Raw genomic sequence first — 22,047 nt, forward strand, 5'->3', positions numbered from 1 at the left:
ATCAGACCCAACGGGTTTGCCATTGGTCGTCGTGTTTAAGTACACGTTTTTAATCAAATCCTTCACCCCCCCCCCAATATTTCAAAAAAAAACTGGCTTCTCACCCATAGAAGCATCACCAGCCCCAGCCCCTGGTGAACGTTCCATCGTGTGATGTCACAATGCCCTATGCTCACAGATGTCCAATCGGAATGGATCCATTTACATATGCCTTTGCAGGAGCACAAGCACTTGGTGAACGTTCCATCGTGTGATGTCACAATGCCCAATGTTCAAATACATTGTTGCCATAGAGGGAGTACAGAGAAGGTTCACCAGACTAATTCCTGGGTTGTCAGGACTTTCATATGACGAAAGACTGGATAGACTCGGCTTGTACATGCTAGAATTTAGAAGATTGAGGGGGTATCTTATAGAAACTTACAAAATTCTTAAGGGGTTGGACAGGCTAGATGCAGGAAGTTTGTTCCAGATGTTGGGGAAGTCCAGAACAAGGGGTCACAGTTTAAGGATAAGAGGTAAATCTTTTAGGACTGAGATGAGAAATACATTTTTCACACAGAGAGTGGTGAATCTCTGGAATTCACTGGCACAGAAGGTAGTTGAGGCCTGTTCATTGGCTGTATTTAAGAGGGAGTTAGATGTGGTCCTTGTGGCTAAAGGGATCAGGGGGTATGGAGAGAAGGCAGGTACAGGATACTGAGTTGGATGATCAGCCACGATCATATTGAATGGTGGTGCAGGCTCGAAGGGCCGAATGGCCTACTCCTGCACTTAATTTCAATGGTTCTATGTTTCCCTCTCCGCACCCCTCTCCCACCCATCCCTCTCTCCCCCACCCCCCTTCCCTCTCTACGCCACCCCCTTCCTCCTACCCCTCTGTCCCTCTTCCATCACTCCCCCTACCCCTCTCCACCTCCCTCCCCACTCTTCCACCTCTCCCCCTTCCCCCTCCACTCTCCCTCCCCACTCTTTCCCCTCTCTCCCCCACCCCTCTCCCCCTCCCTCCCTCCTCCCCTACCTCCCCATCCTCCCCCTCCCCCACATCTCTCTTCCCATCCCCCTCTCTCACCCCCTACCCCGCTCTCCTTTCCCTCCCAAATCTGTCCCATTTCCTCCACCTCCTCTCCCCTCCCTCCCCTCTTCACATCCCCCCCCTCCCCCCACCTGTGTGTTTGGGGGTTGGTTAATATGAGTTTGATGCCGCAGCCCCCCCCCCCCCCCCCCCTGCAAAACGCCGTTGGGGAAACAGACCCAACGGGTCTGCACTTGGTCTAGTATGTAAATAAAACTGAACGACTCAGACATCTTTTTATTTGCACAATTGATTTTATTGTATTAATTTTAATATATTAATGTTTAAAATCCATGCATTAAAGGAAGAATATTTTACATCCCATCTGTGTTCCCTAACCCTAACCGGGCGTCTCCCGCAGGACAGCATATGTCAATGTGTAACAGGGTGCACGACATGATGGACACCCAGATTGCGCCCCTGGATTTTGAACATTCCAAAATCCAGGGGTGACAGGGAGACACCGCGCGTCACTACATACGTCACCACGCGTCACGCCGCCTCATGACCCGACCACAACGAGACAACCTCTTTTCAGGCTGTCGCCGAAAATGTTGCCCAAGTGGGACAGGCCCTTTACTCATAATTAAGGTGCATTGTTGGAATAATCAGTTTATTCATGAAACACTCTGAATGCTGGAAAGGAAACTGGGGTGCAATCAATTGATAATTTGAAGAGTTAAGGTTGCAAGAGGTGGTCAATTTAGTCATCTAAGAATTATTATTTAGAGTAAAGAGGAAGGAATGAAAAGGAGTTAAAACTGTTTTTTTAAATTAGTTTGATCTCATCCAAGAGCAGTCCCTGACCTGGTTCTGGATAATTAAACTGTGCATGTAAACTGCCAAAGGGGAAGAGAATGGTTGCAAAATACTTGGAAAACACAACACAATATATAAATAGGTTCCATATAGAAATATAGGTAGAAGAGAAAGGAAAAAAATAGGTCATGGGCGTTGTACAAGAGAAAAAAACAAATCAAAATGAGATAAATGGCACCTTGGCCAGATTAAATGAAAGTTAAATTTGTCAAATGAAACCATTAGTTAATAATGGAAAATATGAGAAGGGGAAATGGTATAGCTGTAAATCAATCATTCCATCAAGGAAAGATGGGAGAGATACAATGGCTGGGTCCCAAGAGTGAACAGCGAGACTGAAACAAAATTTGGCTCAGAGTGCTGATAATAAAAAATGAAAAACACGATAAATATAAAGCATCAAAAGGAAAATTAAAATAAATATTTTCAAAGTCTAGGAGTAAGGGTAAAAATAACAAAGACAAACACATTTTCTATGGGTGTGGCTCTGCTTCAATGGTACTCGGAGTGACAATAAACTCACTTGGACTTGGACTCGGAGCTTCAGTCAATGTCCAGATACCTTATGTTCAGGAGTATAAGAGCAGGGAGGTTCTACTGCAGTTGTACAGGGTCTTGGTGAGACCACACCTGGAGTATTGCGTACAGCTTTGGTCTCCTAATCTGAGGAAAGACATTCTTGCCATAGAGGGAGTACAGAGAAGGTTCACCAGACTGATTCCTGGGATGGCAGGACTTTCATATGAAGAAAGACTGGATAGACTCGGCTTGTACACGATAGAATTTAGAAGATTGAGGGGGGATCTTATAGAAACTTACAAAATTCTTAAGGGGTTGGACAGGCTAGATGCAGGAAGATTATTCCCGATGTTGGGGAAGTCCAGAACAAGGGGTCACAGTTTAAGGATAAGAGGGAGATCTTTTAGGACCGAGATGAGAAAATCATTTTTTACACAGAGAATGGTGAATCTATGGAATTCTCTGCCACAGAAGGTAGTTGAGGCCAGTTAATTGGCTATATTTAAGAGGGAGTTAGATGTGGCCCTTGTGGCTAAAGGGATCAGGGGGTATGGAGAGAAGGCAGGTATAGGATATTGATTTGGATGATCAGCCATGATCATATTGAATGGTGGTGCAGGCTCGAAGGGCCGAATGGCCTACTCCTGCACCTATTTTCTATGTTTCTATGAGTAGGTCATACTGCTGGATCCAATTATGAAATAGTGTAGCCCAAAGTGGAGTAGCCATCTTGGTGAACGGCTGCTAGCCAGCAGCCGTCCGTCTTAAATTCGTTTTTTTTTTTTTAGTTTTTAGTGAGTCCTGTTTTTTTGTTTGTAGGGGATATGGTCTTTTAATGTGGGGGGTAGGTGTTACTTTATTTATAGGTCCCTACCTGGTCGGTGTGGCAGCCTTTTTTCTGGGCCGCCCGTCGACCCGTCCTCGTGGCCTACCAGCGGGCTTGGAGCGCCGTTTCTTGGCGGGAACCACCCAGCACCTCGGCCTGGGTGGCGGCACAGCATTGGAGCGCTGGAGCGGAGCGGAGCGGAGCGGGCGATGCCTTGCCTGGGTCGCCGCGCTGGAGCTCTGGCGAGCTGGACCGCCGTGAGCAACATCTCCGGGCTGCGGGTTTGCGGAGCGGAGAGGCGGCGTGCGGAGAGACGGCGTGTGTAGAGGCGGCAAGGCGGCAGTGCGGAGAGCGGGCGCCGACTTTTTCATCTGGAGCCTGGGAGCTCCAAACCGGCGCGGCCTTGTCGGCTTCGGCAGCCGCGGGCTCCAACCAAGAAGCGGCCGTTCCAAGTGGCCCAGCCGCCGAAAGGACTCTCCCGACGCCGGGGCAAGACCACCCGGTGAGAACGGCCAGGGACATCGGGCCTCCGTAGAGGCAATTGCGGTGGCCTCAATAGGCCTGACTTAGGGGTGAACATGGGGTGGGGACTGGACATTGTGCCTTCCTCCACAGTGGTGTCCACTGTGGGGGGATGATTTTTTTGTCTAATTGTAGTTCCGTAGGTCTGTGTCCAAGATGGCTGCCGTGAAGAGAGAGTGGACGCTGGCGCGCTTTGGCTGCCGCTGCTCTCTCTTCACACTGTGTTTTTGATTTTCTGTTTTTGGATTGAATTCTGTTTTTAATTTGTGTCACTGTGATGTCTTTAATTACTTGTTTTATTCCGATTATATGTTTTTATTCCGATTACTATGTAAGGTGTCCTTGAGATGTATGAAAGGCGCCCATTAAATAAAATTTATTATTATTATTATTATTATTAAAGTGGACAACCTGACAGTTTCTCCATTGGTCAGATCTTGCCCACCTTCTTAGAAACATCGAAAACTAAGTGTAAGCCATTCGGCCCTTCGAGCCAGCACTGCCATTCAATATGATCATGGCTGATCATCTAAAATCAGTACCCTGTTCCTGCTTTTTCCCCATATCCCTTGATTCCTTTAGCCCTAAGAGCTAAATCTAATTCTCTCTTGAAAAGCTAAATATGACTCTCTCTTGAAATCTTACTCTCTCTTGAAACTTCTTAACATATCCAGATTATTTTCTTGCTTTTTTAAGCCCTTCTCACAACTTGCCCTTCACTAACTTTGAGATACATGCAAATTCAGTCACTGTGCTTTCAGTTCCTTCATCCAAGTTACAATAAATTAATAAAATAGTCCATACAATTAAATATATATTGTATAAAATGAGGGCCCTAGATATGATTATTTTAAACAATGTCCATAATTACAGGAGGCAGCTTCATCCATTGAAGCTAATTTGCTCCCAAAGTCACTAGTTACACACTATGGCTTTACTGCTCGAAACCCTCCCTAGTCAAAGCATCACCCACAACCTATCCTTAATTGTTGGAAGAGAACTCAACCAATGCTTGAACTGGCACAGAACTTAAGACCGCATTGATTTCAATGAAAATTTGTATCATTGGGAATTTTTGAAGGAGTTATATTCAGTTAGTTTATTGTTTAGTTTAGAGAAACTGCGTGGCATAGGGCACTTCGGCCCACCGAGTCCAGGCCGACCAACGATTCCCGCACACCAACACTGTCCTACCAACATTAGGGACAATTTACCATTTTTACCGAAGCCTATTAACCTACAAACTTGTACGTCCTTTGGAGTATGGGAGGAAACCGGATACCCGTAAAAATCCCACGCAGTCACAGGGAGAACCTACAAACTCCAATCAGGATTGAACCCGGGTCTCTGGCACTGCAAGGCAGCAACTCTACCACTGTGCCACTATTTCTAAATTATTTTGCTTTAGTTTAACTTAAATTATTTAGAAATTGATTTCAAAGTGTTCATAGTTTACTTTTTTTTACAAGATACAAGATACATTTATTTGATCACCATACAGCCAAACAATAAAATAAAGAACCCAACCCAACATACGATAAAATAAAGAACCCAACAACTCTAGTTCAACATAAAACATCCCCACACAGCAGAATCAAAAGTTTCCCACTGTGAGGGAAGGCACCAAAGTCAGTCATCTTCCTCTGATGTTGACCCGTGGTCGGGGCCTCTGGAGCCCTCCGCAGTCACCGCTACGGGCAGCCCGCCGCTCAGGCCCGCTCGCCGGGATGTTGGCACTCCAACGTCGGAACGGGAGGCCAACCTCAGCGGATTGGACCTCCAAATCGGTCGCTTCCCACAGGAGTCCGCAGCTCCCGATGTCCGGAGCCGCGCCGGGCGGAGATTCACGCTGGTGGTCCTCGGCAAAGGGCCCCAGGGACTCCCCGATGTCGGTCAGCGTCGCCCGCGCTGGGAGCTCCACGAACCACAGCTCCTCGATGTTGGAGCAGCGGCCCAATGCTCCGGAGCTCCAAACGGCGATCCAGGAAGGCATTGCCCGCTCCACGGTGAATCCAGCGCCGCACCACCGCTGCCAAAGCTCTGGTCTGGTACCCGGTCTCCGGTAGGAAAGGCCGCGCCAATCCAGTTGGTAGGCCACGAGGTGGGGGGCGAGGACGCGACTCGGAGAAATAGTCGCATCCTTGCCCGGAAGTGACTGGGAAGTGGTTTCCCCCTTACCCTCCCCCCCTCCCCCACATAGAAAAACTAAAGAATCCCCAAACAAAACTATTTAGACAAACTAAAATTTAAAAAAGATAGGAAAAAACGGACAGGCTGTAGGCAGAGGCACCTTCAATGCAGCGCCCCTAGTTTTGTTTAAGAAGTTATGAACTTTTATATTTTTGCCACATATACTTCAATTTTAATAGTTTCTTAAATGTGTATGAATGCCAAATCAGTTCCAGACAGCAAAGTGCCGATTGCAGCTTTGGCAGCTGTCACAGGTTGTCAGGTGTTCCAGGGGCTGAGGCTGAGCCTCTTCACAACAACAGCAGGAGCCCTGTCATCACCAGTCAAGTAGCACAGCTGGACTCTGGGATGAAGCCAGCAATATTGGCTCTGTGTCCAGCCTTGGGGGCATGGGGGAGCTGCGGTGGTTATTCTCGACTAGCAGATACTGTAAATCCAGCAAGCCGGAGCCCAACGTAATCAAAAAGTAGTTAGAGGGGATGACTGAAAAAAAACCCCATGGCTCTGAGAGTGTTCAGGACGTGGAAATCTGCCAAAAACTATGGTAACTGAGTTCTCATGTATTTTTAAAAGAGGTTTAAAATAGTTGCACGATAAAGGAAATAGTAAACGGAAAAATGTGCAGAACAGTATTCGCTCAACAACTTTCAGGCAAGATATTAAAAGGCGTGCCCTTCCAATAACAGAGTAGAGCGTGATAAGAGACAAAGATTCATGTGGGCAGGCATACAGTTAAATGGGCCAGGGACATATATATTAAAACATTACCATAGACATGTATAAAGGAAAAGATTAGTGAAAGCTAGTTTGGGTTCAGTCTTAAAGGCCTCTCCCACTATACGAGTTTACCCAAGAGCTCTCCCGAGTTTAAAAAAAATCAAACTCGTGGTAAGTACGTAGAATGTACGTAGCGGGTACGACGGAGCTCGGGACGTCTCTTAGCGGCTCATAACGCTAACTGCAGGTACTCGGGAAACGCGGTAAGCTCGTGAAGTTTTTTCAACATGTTGCAAAATGTCCACGAGAGCCCCGAGTACCTACGACCGGCTATTACCATAATTCTCCGAGTTCGAATCAGGGGAAACTCGGGAGAACTCTTGAATTACCTCATACAGTGGAACAGGCCCTTTAGAATGGAGAAATTGGTCTTTAACAGTCTTAGAAATTATGTTTGGAAAATTAGGAAATGGCAGAGAAATTAAATAAATATTGTAAATAGTGGAGAACAATGGATCTCGAGTGAATAAGGAGTCAAAATAAATTAGCCTTTGTAAAATCTGGTTTTGGATAAATTAAAGCCAATCAATCCCCAGCACCTGAAGATAGGGTGACAGAGGAGATAGTGGTTGTATTGGTGATCATCTCTAAATAGGCCATTTGTCCTGGTGCAGCTCCACAGGTTAAAAAAACAGCAAATGTACCTACTATTCAAGAAAGGAAGGAGAGAGAAAGTGGGAAATATAAACCATTCAGCTTAACCTTATGAGTAGGGACAATCCTAGAATCCATTATTAAGGGTATGGGAATAGGAATTTAGAAAATAATGATCGGGTTAAGTGGAGTCAAAATGGACTAAGGAAAGATAAATTATACGTCAAATCTATTGGAGGTTTTGATCATGTTAAATGAGGGAGAATCAGTGGAATTTTGGATTCGAGGATTTTCCCTACCCAAGGTTAAGTTGTGAGGGAAAATCAGTGGAATTTCGAAATAGATTATTAAAGAAAATTAGAGCAGATGGCTTTGGAGTTATATAATAATGTGGGTTAAGTGGTCAATTGGCAAAAAATGCAAACCAATAATAAATGGGTTATTTTGGGGATAGGAGGTTATGACGTGTGGGGCAGAATTTTTCACAAGATACATCAATTATGATTATGCAGTTCGATATGGATTTTGGAAAATAAAATTGTATCTGTCAGAGATTTTTTTTAAAGTTAGCAGAACAGATACTGGCAAACCAGTGTTTATGGCATAAGGCCAAAGATAAAGTGTCATATAAGATGTAATTAAACAAAATTATATCACATGGGAGATGTATTAGTATATTGGAAAGGACTGAATAGTGGCCACAGGTTAATAGGCTAAATGGCTTGGTAAAATTGTAAATTGTCCCTCGTGTGTGTAAGATAGTGTTAGTGAGTGGGCCTTTATCTCTAAAACTAAAACTAAAAAAAACTTATTGTATATTTAATTTTGTTGATATCACATCTAAAGTGCCCGTAAAGCTGCAGAGAATAAGAATTTAATTATTCCAGTTCATATCTGGTGCTTATGACAAATAAACACTCTTGAACTTTTGAACATGGAGATTTAAAAGATTCGATTTGGAGAATGTTATTTTGCCCATAGGCAGATGTTGCCAGGAAAGCTAGCATTAACCTATTTTTCAATAAAAGACGGATTTCAACTCAGATGCTTTAAAAATATTATTGAATTATTTGCAAGGCCACATTTTCTCTGCTTTTTAAATCCTGGAACCCGATTCCTCCAAAGAAACGTTTTGCAGTGCAAAGAAAATAAAAATGGAACATGTCACAAACCTGAATATTTAGTGATTCACCTTAGCAGATTGCTAAGATTAATGGAGACACAAGGAACTGCAAATGCTAGTAGCTGGAGCAAAAAAACAAGTGCTGGAGGAAAACATAGAAACATAGAAAATAGGTGCAGGAGTAGGCCATTCGGCCCTTCGAGCCTGCACCGCCATTCAATATGATCATGGCTGATCATCCAACTCAGTATCCTGTACCTGCCTTCTCTCCATACCCCGTGATCCCTTTATCCACAAGGGCCACATCTAAATCCCTCTTAAATATAGCCAATGAACTGGCCTCAACTACCTTCTGTGGCAGAGAATTCCAGAGATTCACCACTCTCTGTGTGAATTTTTTTTAATCTCATCTCGGTACTAAAAGATTTCCCCCTTATCCTTAAACTGTGACCCCCTTGTTCTGGACTTCCCCAACATCGGGAACAATCTTCCTGCATCTAGCCTGTCCAACCCCTTAAGAATTTTGTAAGTTTCTATGATCCCCCCTCAATCGTCTAAATTCTAGCGAGTACAAGCCGAGTCTATCCAGTCTTTCTTCATATGAAAGTCCTGACATCCCAGGAATCAGTCTGGTGATCAGTCTGGAATTCAATGGGTCCGGCAGCATATGTAGAGAGAATGGACAGGTGATGTTTCGAGTCGATACCCTTATTTCACTCTGAATAAGGGTCCTGACCCAAATCTGTCATCTCTCCATTCTCTCCGCAGATGCAGCCTGACCTCCAGCACTCTGTTCATTGAGCTGAGGTTCATGGTTTCTTACCGTAGCTTTCGATGTGCCGGCAGCATTGCTGCACGATTCTGGGGACCTGCCGGTAGATGGGGTTCAGACTGAGCTTCTTTTTGGTCTTTGTTAAGCTTTTTCTTTCCAGTTCCACTGGCAAAGAGAGCTGTAGGGCCTCCAGCAATCGTGACTGGTTGTCATCCAGGTCTGTGATAGAATCGACGGACACGGCACCCTGCAATTGTGCAATTCATCACATTTCCCTTTATGTTCCTCCACAATGAATCAAAACAACAGATATGTGATGATTTATTCCTCTAAAATATGCACAGCTCACTGTGGGTAAGGAAGGAATTCACAACTAAATCTGGAGGAAGTACCATTGATGAAGTAACAAGGATTTTAGAAAATCATTTTTATATCACTGAATGAATGAACAAATTAATAATACTTTATTGTTACATGTACCTAGGTACAGTGAATGCTTTGTTTTGCAAACAACCTAGGATGGCATGGTGGCGCAGTGCTGGAGTTTCTGCCTTACAGCGCCAGAGACCGGGATTTGATCCTGACAGACGGGAGCTTGTCTGTACGGAGTTTATACATTTTCCTCAGGTTGGTAGGTTAATTGGCTTGGTATAATTGTAAATTGTCCTTAATGTGTGTAGGATAGGGTTAGTGTGCGGAGCTGGTAAATGCCTCTGGTGAATCAGAATAGGTGAAAATGGTCAGGAGACTGAGGAGCAGAATTGAGAGCTGCAAGGCCATCAAGGAATAGTTAATGGGATAGAATGAATGTGTGCATTGGCCATAGCACGTTGGAATGCCGAGCTTGAGGCAAGCCGGCTTGTGTACCATGGAGTCTCTCAGACCAGTGTGCAGTTAGACAGTGGTAGCAGCAACTAACAATGGGGACAGAAGTGAATCTAAAGGTACACTGTAGGGCATTGGGACAGTGAATATTTTGAAGGTGCAGTAGATATTAGGATCCAGGAAAAATGAATGAATGCTCTTATGGTTGATATCTCCATATGATAATTTATGCAGCCTTCCCTTGCTATTTTTTACAAGTACAGTAATTGAAAGGTGGATAGCATGCGCTTGACTATTTTAGCCGGTGGTGGTACACTGGGCATACTGGACACCAAACAAAGAGTGTGGTAAAAATTCTTATGCAAGAAAACACTTAAAGTCTTAAAAAAAGAAAATGATTCATTAGTAAATATTTCCTATTCCTCTTTCCTAAGTTTTATAAAATGGAAAAGGAATAATGGAAAATTTCCACAACATTCAATTATAAAACAAAGTTATCAGATAATTTTGAGTTAATGGTATCGTTAAATAAGTCACCAATTAGTAGGCCCAGTTGCCACGCTTTATATATGGATTTTATACAATTTCTTTGGATATCCACCATTTCATTGGTACTTTAATATTTAGTTTTGCATCCACACTGGCTTTTGGCTTGTAAATATCGCATACCCGTCTGTGGCCTCTGGAAACACTATCCAGAAAAGTTGGGGAGAGAGGCTCGTCCATGATGTCTAGGGCAGACTGCAGAAATACGTTGCTATCATCCAGATGCTTGTGTTGCTTCTTGGCCCGAAATTTCAGGACCGATGTCTCCAGGTCTAGACAGTCTCTCCGACCTTCCTTCACTGCATCTTGCTTCTTCTTTCGAGCACAGTCATTCAGGATGACCTGTGGCAGAGGAATCCCAAATCCCAGAGGATGCAATTCTGCAAAGAAAAGGAATAGTACAGGATTAGTGGTCCAAATGCACGAACTGAAATTGGCATATTTCCATTTTCAACCAGATGGAATTATGATGATGGATGGTTCGTTGGCTTTATCCATGCGCGTTTCCAACAAGATCACCGCAAGGTTTCAGATCTGCTGTTTGTTTAATATTGTCTATTTTAAAAATTCTTACAATTTAACACAAATTGTTTTTTCCATTCTCCCAGATGTGATCAGCCTGTTGCTCCTATTTTCTAAAGCCTATTTTCTAAATCCTATTGGGTATTAATTGCACACTTCAACAAAATTATTTATTAAAGGTCCGAATTTTCTGATTAGAATTATATCAATTATTTTAAAAATCGGGCTTGCAATAACACATGCAAATCAAAGCTTGCATTAATTACGGAGAACACAAGAGACTGCAAATGCTTTACTCAATGCTTTCACCCAGCAGGTTGTTTTTGTATTAATTACTGTAACTTGTCAAATACTTTCATGATTCCTGGGATGTCAGGACTTTCATACGAAGAAAGACTGGATAGACTCGGCTTGTACTCGCTAGAATTTAGAAGATTGAGGGGGGATCTTATAGAAACTTACAAAATTCTTAAGGGGTTGGACAGGCTAGATGCAGGAAGATTGTTCCCGATGTTGGGGAAGTCCAGAACAAGGGGTCACAGTTTAAGGATAAAGGGGAAATCGTTTAGGACCGAGATGAGAAAAACATTTTTCACACAGAGAGTGGTGAATCTCTGGAACTCTCTGCCACAGAAGGCAGTTGAGGCCAGTTCATTGGCTATATTTAAGAGGGAGTTAGATGTGGCCCTTGTGGCTAAAGGGATCAGGGGGTATGGAGAGAAGGCAGGTACAGGATACTGAGTTGGATAATCAGCCATGATCATATTGAATGGCGGTGCAGGTTCGAAGGGCCAAATAGCCTACTCCTGCACCTATTTTATATGTTTCTATGTTTCTATGAAGCATGTCACTGGCATCTTGCCCAAACCTGTCAGCTTCACCGCCACCTCCAGTTTAAATTCCATTTGGAATATTTTGGAGGACCAAGAACCAAGAATCTTGACCTGTAGATCTATCAAACAAAGTCTCAATCGAAGTGTATTTAAACCATCTCCAAGGTTCCTAAATTAGGCTATTGTTTGGTGACCATTTGGATAAGTGAAAAGCACAGACAAAAGACATAAATAGGAAAATGTGAAAAGGTAGGTTTTATGTCCTCTTCTACATTTAATTCAAAACAAAGTTGAATTTAAAAACCAACAAAAATTAAACGTAATAAAAAGGAACTGCAAGTTCTGGTATATATGATAGATAGGCACAAAGTGCTGGAGGAACTCAATGTGTCAGGCAGCAACCCTGGAGAAAATGGATAGGTGATGTTTCAGTTCAGGACCCATCTTCAGACTGAAGGTGAAGAAGGGTTCCAAATTGAAATGCCACCTATTCATTTTCTTCAGAGGTGCAGCCTGACCCACTGAGTTACTCCAGCATTTTGTGTCTATCTTACCAAGAAAATGTATTTGGTTAAAACAAATAGAAAATTAAGAAGGAAAGTAGTTAAAGTTGTAGGTTTCCTGGGCCTTTGGTAACCACCTTCAAGGTACAAATGATTAATGGGACTTTAGATATGAAGTAGGAGATGATAGAGCAGCTGGGAGGTAAGGATATTACAATTGATCATATTTTGCAATGAGGAAATGTAGTCATGGGAATGATGAGCTTGACAGAAGGTGTTGGAAGGAACTGCAGTTGCTGGTTTCAACCAAAGATAGCCACAAACTGCTGGAGTAACTCAGCGGGACAGGCAGTGTCTCTGGAGAGAAGAAGTCGAGACCTGTCTTCAGACTGTGAATAGGTAGTAGGAATCTGTAGGAGATGCAGTGAGTGAAGAGTGATGAAGTGCTGTTGCATGGGGGTGTGGTGAAGCTAAACTTCAGTGGAGGAGGTGAATGGTAAGAGGAGTCACTGCTTGACCTTTTTCCCTTGCAGCCCTGCAACTTGCTCTTCTTGAAGACCCCTTTCTCCAATACACTGCATGATGCTGCACTAGTTTATACAACACCATCTATGGCCATAAAGACAGGGAGAAGGAGCGGGAATCAGAGAACCAAAAATGAAGGGCAGCCCAGGATTAAAGCAAGGGAGGCAGAAGCAAAGATGAAAGAATCAGCATTCAAATAACATCCATATCTAGGAAAATGACAACATTCCTTGATTTACCTCATGCAATAACACAGAAAAATGGCTAAACTATTGTCCAACTGTTAAATATTACATTACAGCACTCAAAATCATTAATACTAGTCACAAGTACTTATAATAGCTACATAAGACCAGTTTGCAATGAAATGTCTGCCTCCATATTGAATTCAATATATTTGTTTATTGAATTTAATATATAACTAGTTCATTAGCCATGATGCTGTGCATGAACAGCCAGACAATACATTCTTTGATGGAATGTCTGATGATACAATGAAGAACGCATCATGATAAACACAAACATTTTCAAAAGGGAAATGCCAACGATTAAAAATTAGGATAAACTATATATTTAGATTTTTACAAATAGGGGAGATTTAAAAAACTGCTCCAAGTAAATTTCTACATGAAATACATACTTTGTGCAGTAAATGCATTTATAGGTTTAGTGGTGCACAGAGACAAAAAAATAAAAGATGTTCTAATCTTGTTTGCCTAATTTGTGAAATCAGCTTTGCTGAAACTTAGACTTATCTCCTCTATGATGTAACACCACAAAGCACAACTGCCACTCAATTAGCAGACGGAGATGACGTTAAAAAGTTGAAAATGGAAAGGGAAACTTCAGCAGAATTGCTTTGTCGAAACATAATTAAAGCATTATTACAGGCAGAACTTGAAGACTAGATCCTTCAAAACCATGCTTTTGTGAAAGACATCATTCAATGTATTGAATTGTGCAACATGATTGAATTTCAATGAAAAACTAAACCTATTCAAGGATCGACTGGAGATTAAACAAAGTCCATTATTTTCAATTATATGCAATGTTGTCCACGTGAGTAATGCTATTTCCACGTTTTTCAACATTACTTGTTCGGCCAAGGAGAGTCTGCTTCAGATGGACAAAGTGGACCTACTTGTGGTATTCCGCAATAAGAAAATGCCCGAAGTAACATTCCTTTGAAGAAATGTACTTGTCAAGCTTGGAATCCTAAACCGCTCATAAGACCCCACCATCTTTCCTTTGCCATTCTCCTGACCATCAATTTGCTGATCCAATCCCACTGATTATCATTCTGACTATCCCAACCTCCTACTACTGACATTTCCTAATATTACCCATCCATGTTCTCCAGAGATGTTGCTTGACCCTCTGAGCTACCCCAATGTTTTGTGTCCTTTTGTGTAAGCCAGCATCTGAAGTTCCTTGTTTCAACCTCCTCTAAGACCTGGTTGTCAACTTTTGCTCCAACCTCTTAACCAACCCCTCTACCATCTTGTAGGCCTGACTCTTCTATCAGACTCATGCATGGTCCTCCTTCTGTTCACTGGTCTGATACTTCTCCCCACGTCTATCTCACTCCAACCTACTCTGTGATGGAATCCATTGGGCATGTAACTGTCACCAATAAGTGTCTTATATAATGAGCACTTTAATTATAGGTATGTGTGCCAGGGTAATATTACCAAATCTAGTTTCTTTCATCATGAACTGTTCTTCATTCTTACTCGCTCAAGCAGAAAGGGGATGAACAGAGGAGACCTGGCAGATGACTGAGGAAATTTAAGAGAGTGGATTGACCAAAATGGCAGATCCTATGCAAAGGACAATGGACAATTATATTCTTCAGTAAGATTGTGTCAATGATTAAGCAATAATTTGATATGATGAATCCCTGATATATTTTTAACATCAACCAAACTAACAGAATGTAAGAGGGTACACAATGTACTAATGGAAGACAAAGTGCGAAGAGAACTTAAAAAAAAAAATAAAGTGGACTATATAAGTGTCAAAAATAGAAGTCCATGTTTCATAAAGTTTTCAAGAGTCAAAGAACAACAGAAAAAGTTAAGATTTGTTTGTGAATTCTATCCTAATCCTCCAGAACTGTCCTCTCAGTGTCCCTGTTGCCGTGCTTGGGAAAATTAAATCTCTTAAAGAGCCTCAAAGATGCATCTTGTAATATGGGTTCCACCTTTGGACCTCTTGCAACTAGTTCTCCACATATGGTGTTTCCCAATTATCTGGAGTTGGGGACCAACTCCCATTTAAGAGGTGTCTTAAGGTGGATTAGAAAATTACTCAACATTTATCCAATCTTAGTCTTCTCTTCCTTAGGTCCTGGTGATAGTCAGCAGAAGAAAGTGCCCTTCTTTTGTTATATGAACAAGAGGGGAGTAGGAAGAACTCTGACAAAAGATGACAAAAGATATGGATTATTGGGTCTTTGAATGGAACAGTTGAACTAACTGCATGCCTCTGAATTAATGATTTGCGATTCTATTTACAATTGAATGGGAATTTAATGGTGTATGTTATTGCAGTATTTTAATGAAAGGATTATCTGACATGTCCATCCTTCTTCTCCCTACTCGCGTGCGGCAGAAGGTACAGAAGCTTGAGAATGCACACATCTGACTCAAAAATCTCTTTTTCCCCTCTGTTATCGGGCTTTTGAATGGTCCCTCCATAAGCTAGGGTATTGTCCAATCACCTTTCTCCCAACGTGGACATTTGGCTTTGTCCATGAAACTGATGTGCCACTATACAATGCAGAGAACTATATTCTGCACGCTGTATCTTGCCCTTTGCTCTATCTATTGTACTTGAATTTGATTTAGTCATATTTTTAGACAATAGACAATAGGTGCAGGAGTAGGACATTCAGCCCTTCGAGCCAGCACCGCCATTCAATGTGATCATAGCTGATCATCCCCAATCAGTACCCCGTTCCTGTCTTTTCCCCCTATCCCCTGACTCCACTTTCTTTAAGAGCCCTATCTAGCTCTCTCTTGAAATTATCCAGCGAACCAGCCTCCACCACTATCTAGGGCAGAGAATTCCACAGACTCACAACTCTCTATAGGAAAATGTGTTTCCCACTAGTAACTGCCTGCCATTCTGAAAGAGACCCGTTAATCCCTACTCTTTGTTTCCTGTCTGCCAACCAATTTTTTATCCATGTCAGCACTCTACCCCCAATACCATGTGCCCTAATTTTACCCACTAATCTCCTATGTGGGACCTTATCAAATGCGCCACAATACAATGAAATACAATACAATACACTGTTTGGAACTGATGGACCATAATACAATGCAGATAACTATATTCGGCACTCTGTATCTTGCCCTTTGCTCTATCTATTGTATGTGAATTTGATTTAGCCGCATTTATTTTTGATATATTTGATCTGTTTGGATAGCATGCAAAAACAAGGCTTTTAATTGTACCTTAGTACACGTGACAATAATAAACCTAAACCTAAACCTAAATCATTTACAATGAATGACAAAAATCTTATAATTTGCCATAAGGCAACATGAAAGACAACCATTTTACCCAACAAGGACCTATGGCATGCCGATAGTTAGGAAGCCATTAAGTGTCAGGGAAGTTGAGTGTGTAAGTAGCATGGACTAGATGCAGTTTAAAGATTAGTTCAAGATCAAAGAATGAACTGAGATGCATTGTGGCTGGGTAAAGGGCCTGTCCCACTGTACGAGGTAATTCAAGAGTTCTCCCGAGTTTTCCCTTGATTCGCGCTCGTGTAATGTATGTAGCAGACATAGGGGCTCATCCCTTTTCATCTGTGCATGAATTGCCTCATATTGTGTTTTGAATTGAATTCTGTCTTTAATTTGTGTACTAGTCATGTCTCTACTATTTATTTCATTCCCCTTACATGTTTTTCCTCTACCTGCTAAATTTTTGTAAGGTGTCCTTGAGACTCTTGAAAGGCGCCCATAAATAAAATTTATTATTATTATTATTATACGAGTAAAAAGTAACAATTTTTTTCATCACAAGTATTTTCTACTTGTGGACATTTTTCACAGTGTTTTTCACGAGTTTACCGGATTTCCGTACGAGTCGCTATGTGACATCCTACATACGTACATTACACGAGCTCGAATCAGGGAAGAACTCGGGAGAACTCTTGAATTACCTCATACAGTGGGACAGGTCCTTAAGGCAGTTCGTTAAAGAGCTGAAGTGTGAGGTTTTTGATGTGAAGCAAATAAACTAATTCTAGCTAGCAAAGTGCTTCACCTCAAAAGTTTTTATGCCTGGGCTCCTGATTTTGGAAATGATTGACTCTAAAGGAGTGTAGAAGATGGGAGGTCATGTTGCAGTTATATAAGACATTGTGAGGCTGCATTTAGAGTATTGTGTTTAGTTCTGGGCACCATGTTATAGGAAAGATGTTGACAAGTTGGAAAGGGTACAGAGAAGACTTACGAGGATGTTGCCAGGGCTCGAGGATCTGAGCTATGGGGAGAGGTTGAGAACGCTAGAACTCTATTCCTTGGAACGCAGGAGGATGAGGGGTGATCTTAGAGAGGTGTACAAAATCATGAGAGGAATAGATCACGTAGTAGCACAGAGTCTCTTGCCCAGAGTAGGGAAATCGAGAACAAGAGGACATGGGTTTTATGTTGAAGGCGAATGATTTAATAGAAATCTGAGGGGTAACTTTTTCACACAAAGGCTGGTGGGTGTACGGAATGAGCTGCCAGAGGACGTAGGTGAGGCAGGGACTATTGCAACGTTTAAGAAACAATAGGTACATGAATAGGGTTTAGAGGATATGGGCCAAACGCAGGCACCAGGTTGGACTAATGTAGGTGGGACATGTTGGTCAATGTAGGCAAGGGCGGCTAAAGCGCCTGTTTCCACGCTGCATGGCTCTATGACTGCTTCATCACTCTCTGCGGTGTTACATGTGGTACGACCTGTGTCTCAGCGGTGGCGATTTCAACTCTGAGTCACAAAGTTGAGGGTTCATCCAAACACAAAGCTTCAATTCGATGATTTATTAGCCAAGCAAACTTGCCTGGAAATAATATGGCTTTATTACCTTTATCTTTTTTATCTTTGGTAAAAGGTTCTTTCTTTCGCCGAAATGATTTCTTCCTTTTTGGCCCCCCTGTAAAAATGAGAATTTGTGATTAATTGCAGATGAGCAGATGGAGGCAATCTAAACAGTGCAAATCTGGAAATAAGTAATTAAACCACAAATCTAGACACATGAAACAAAGGAGCTGGGATCAGAACTATTCACCCAGATGTTTAGAGTTTTCTATTGGCATTTAGTGTGAGAATATCCTCATACCCATAACAATCTATTGTAAACAGCTGCTCAAATAGAATTTTCCCCAAAGCCAAATTGTAAGAAAGATAGGTTTTCCATCAAATACACGCACGAAAGCTGAGCAATGTTAATTGATTTAAAAAAATGTATATTTAAGATGAAATAGGCTGATTTGATCCCTCAACATGTTATCATCAAGATTCGGCCAGGATGTTTCTTCCCAGTTGTTATCAGGCAACTGAACCATCCTATCGCCAACTAGAGAGCAGTCCTGATCTGCCACCTACCTCAAGACCTTCAAACTATCTTTAATCGGATGTCACTTTGCACTAAATGTTATTCACTTTATCCTATATCCGTACACCGCTTGATTGTAATCATGTTTAGTCTTTTCCGCTGACTGGATAGCATGCAACAGAAGCACTTTACATGTACCTCGGTACAATAATAATAAAACTAAACCAAACCAAACTAAAACCAAAATTCCATTGGATGAATCAGCCCATCCACGGGGCCAAGGAAAGAGCGTTCACGTCGCGGCCCTGTTTCAACCAATCTTTCCACCACCACGCACAAGAAGCACAAGAAGCGCAAGACAGACACCATTGTGCAGATGCCGAGAAGTGTGTTCAGCTCTGGCTGAACAACTTCTAATCTTGTGTGTGGACTCGATAAGAAGAAGCAGAAGCCCATCCACCACCCTAACAGGGGACCGGCTTGCTGATAATTCTATTGGAACAGCACCCAGTCAGTGCACAGAATCTGATTACAATTAAAGTAATCTTTAACAAGACAACTTGCTAAGAAAAGTTCCCTATTTCAACTGTTCCCTCGAATTTCAAACAAGGTACACTGGTTACACATTTTAAAAGAAAACCTTGAAATGATTTTTAACAAGTTGACAAGCTTTATATGTTTTTAGGTACCCAGTTTCCAAACAGGCCCTTTAGAAACATAGAAACATAGAAAATAGGTGCAGGAGTAGGCCATTCGGCCCTTCGAGCCTACACCGTCATTCAATATGATCATGGCTGATCATCCAACTCAGTATCCTGTACCTGTTTTCTCTCCATACCCCCTGATCCCTTTAGCCACAAGGGCCACATCTAACTCCCTCTTAAATATAGCCAATGAACTGGCCTCAACTACCTTCTGTGGCAGAGAATTCCAGAGATTCACCACTCTCTGTGTGAAAAATGTTTTCCTCATCTCGGTCCTAAAAGATTTCTCCCTTATCCTTAAACTGTGACCCCTTGTTCTGGACTTCCCCAACATCGGGAACAATCTTCCTGCATCCAGCCTGTCCAACCCCTTAAGAATTTTGTAAGTTTCTATAAGATCCCCCCTCAACCTTCTAAATTCTAGCGAGTACAAGCCGATAGATTTGGCCTACCAAGTCTATGTTGATTATCGATCACACATCCACACTAGTTCTATGTTGTTCCAGTATCTTATCCACTTCCTGCACACGAGGGACAATTTTACAGAGGTCAATTAATCTACAAAATGGTGTGCGCTGTTCATAAAATCATAACACACAGGAAGAACCCAGTAAGTCAGAAAGAGGAAAGATAAAGAGTTAATGACTGTGAAGAAACAGTTAATGCTTTAGATCAAAGACACACTTCATCAGGACTGAGAAAGAGAGAAAAAGAAAGCTGATCTAGACAGGTGATGGAGGACGACAGATGGATCAACGGGAATGTCTGTAATTATGCAGCCTTTACAATGGGTGTTTAAACTCATGCAGGCCATAATATACACGTGCAAAAACAGAGTGAGCTTGGCATATGGTTCCTTGAACAAAGGAATACAGGGGAACAAGATGGTGTGGAGATTTATGGTGTGCTTGTCTTAATCAGTCAAGACACTGAATATATGAATTGGGACCAAAACGCAAAGTGCTGGAGGAATTCAGCAGGTCGGGCTGGATTTATGGAGGGACTCGGTTCAGGACTATCCTTCAGACTGATCGAGTGGGGGGGTAGAAAGATGGAAAAATGCTGGGGCTGCAACAATCCTTGACAAGTGATAACCAAGTTCCCAAGTTATAGTAGAATTAGACTATTCAACCCATCGAGTCCACTCCGCCGTTCAATCATGGCTGATCTCAGGCTCCTCACCCCATTTTCCTGCCTTCTCCCCATAACCCTTGACACCCATTCTAATCAAGAATTCCCTATCTCTCCCTTAAAAATATCAACTGACTTGGCCTCCACAGCCTTCTGAGGCAATGAGTTCCACAGATCAACTACCCTCTGACTCAAGAAGTTCCTCCTCACCTCCTTTTTAAAAGAGCGCCTAGAAACAGGTGAGGTTGGTTTGAATGGCAGATGGGTGGACAAAGGCTGGAGATGAAAAGAGGACAAAGGGGTATCAAATAAGGATAGAAGAGGGGAGAAATGTAAAGCCAGAGGGAGGAACATAGGTGGAAGGGGACAGTGAAGGATAAAAGAAGAGGGTAGAAGGGATAATGGGAGAAATGGGTACAAACTGGAGTGGGGTGGTGGGCATGCAAGAAAGAGAGAGGTGGAATGAGGGGTTTTGCTTAAAATTGGAGAAATCAATGTTCATACCATAGGGCAACAGTAAGCTACCTAAGCGGAATATGATGTACTGTTCCTCCAGTTGTGTGTGTCCTCTTTCAGGAAGTGGGGGAGGCCAAGAACACAAAGATAGCTATTGGAATGGGAATGGAAGCAGGCCTTAGCAGACTGAATGGTGAAATGGTCATCTAGTCTTCACTTGGTTATACCAGTGTAAAGGAGACCAAATCTAATGCAATAGATGAGGTTAGAAGAGGTACATGTGAATCTCTGTCTCATCTCGAGGGCTGTTGGTGTCACTGGGTGTGTGCATGGGAGAAGGTGTAGGGACAGGTTGTGGTTGCAGGGGAAAGTTCTTTTAGAAGGTTTAGGTTGGGTGAGAAGCAATGCATGAATCAAGGAGTTGAGTTGTGGAGGGACTGGCCTCTGCACAAATCAGAAAGGGTTCGGGATAGGAAGATGTGACTGGTGGTAGGATCACACTGAACTGGAATGTTATGCTACACTTGAACAAAGCGTTGCTTAGATGCACTTAGAGGATAGTGTGCGTTTCTGGTCTGCACTATAGGAATGGTATGTTTAAGCGAGAAAGAATGCAGAGACGATGTATAAGGCTGTTGCCTGGAACGGAGGGCTTGAGTTATCAAGGGAGACTGGGTAAGCTAAGTCTGCTTTCATTGGAGCAAAGGAGTGAGAGGTGATATGATAGAGGTATATAAAGTTGCGAGAGGCATAGATAAAGTAAGTAGCCAGTGTGTCATTCCTTTGTTAGTGGATCGCTAAAATGGGGGCACACGTTAAGGCAAAAAGGCTGAAGCATAAAGGAGATTGGAGGAGTAATTTTTCACACAAAGAGTTATTGTTATCTGGAGTGAGCAGGCGTGATGGTTGGTATGGGCACTGTTGTCTGAAGGGCCTGCTTGTACACTTTACAATTCTATGGTTCTCTTATGCTGTGACCTGGGATTATGGTATCCAAATAGAAATGCAATGATCAGAATTTTAAAGTATCAAGATGAATACAACCAAAATAAGAGATAATTATTCTCTTTGGCTAAGATAGTTACGAAAAACTGGAGTAACTCAACGGGTCAGTTTTTTGTGTCTATCTTCGGTGTAAACCAGCATCTGCAGTTCCTTTCTAGACATATTCTCTTTGGCTGTCAGATACCATGGAATCACAGAAGTGAGGTTCGTCCCGACCTGC

General features: G+C 42.4%; 1 protein-coding gene across 2 annotated transcripts in view; it reads right to left on the bottom strand.

The window, feature by feature from the left end:
• Positions 1-22,047, bottom strand: part of LOC116979113 (rho GTPase-activating protein 6-like) — a 212,741-nt gene that overhangs the window by 38,336 nt on the left and 152,358 nt on the right. For both annotated transcript variants that reach the window (XM_033030588.1, XM_033030589.1), the window contains exons 3-5: positions 18,061-18,129; positions 10,712-10,968; positions 9,269-9,464 (exon numbers count right to left, since the gene is read on the bottom strand). In XM_033030588.1, coding sequence (XP_032886479.1) covers positions 9,269-9,464; positions 10,712-10,968; positions 18,061-18,129 — 522 coding nt within the window. The remainder of the gene's footprint in view (positions 1-9,268; positions 9,465-10,711; positions 10,969-18,060; positions 18,130-22,047) is intronic.

This window comes from Amblyraja radiata, chromosome 12, assembly GCF_010909765.2.
Source record: "Amblyraja radiata isolate CabotCenter1 chromosome 12, sAmbRad1.1.pri, whole genome shotgun sequence".
Taxonomy (NCBI): Eukaryota; Metazoa; Chordata; class Chondrichthyes; order Rajiformes; family Rajidae; genus Amblyraja; species Amblyraja radiata.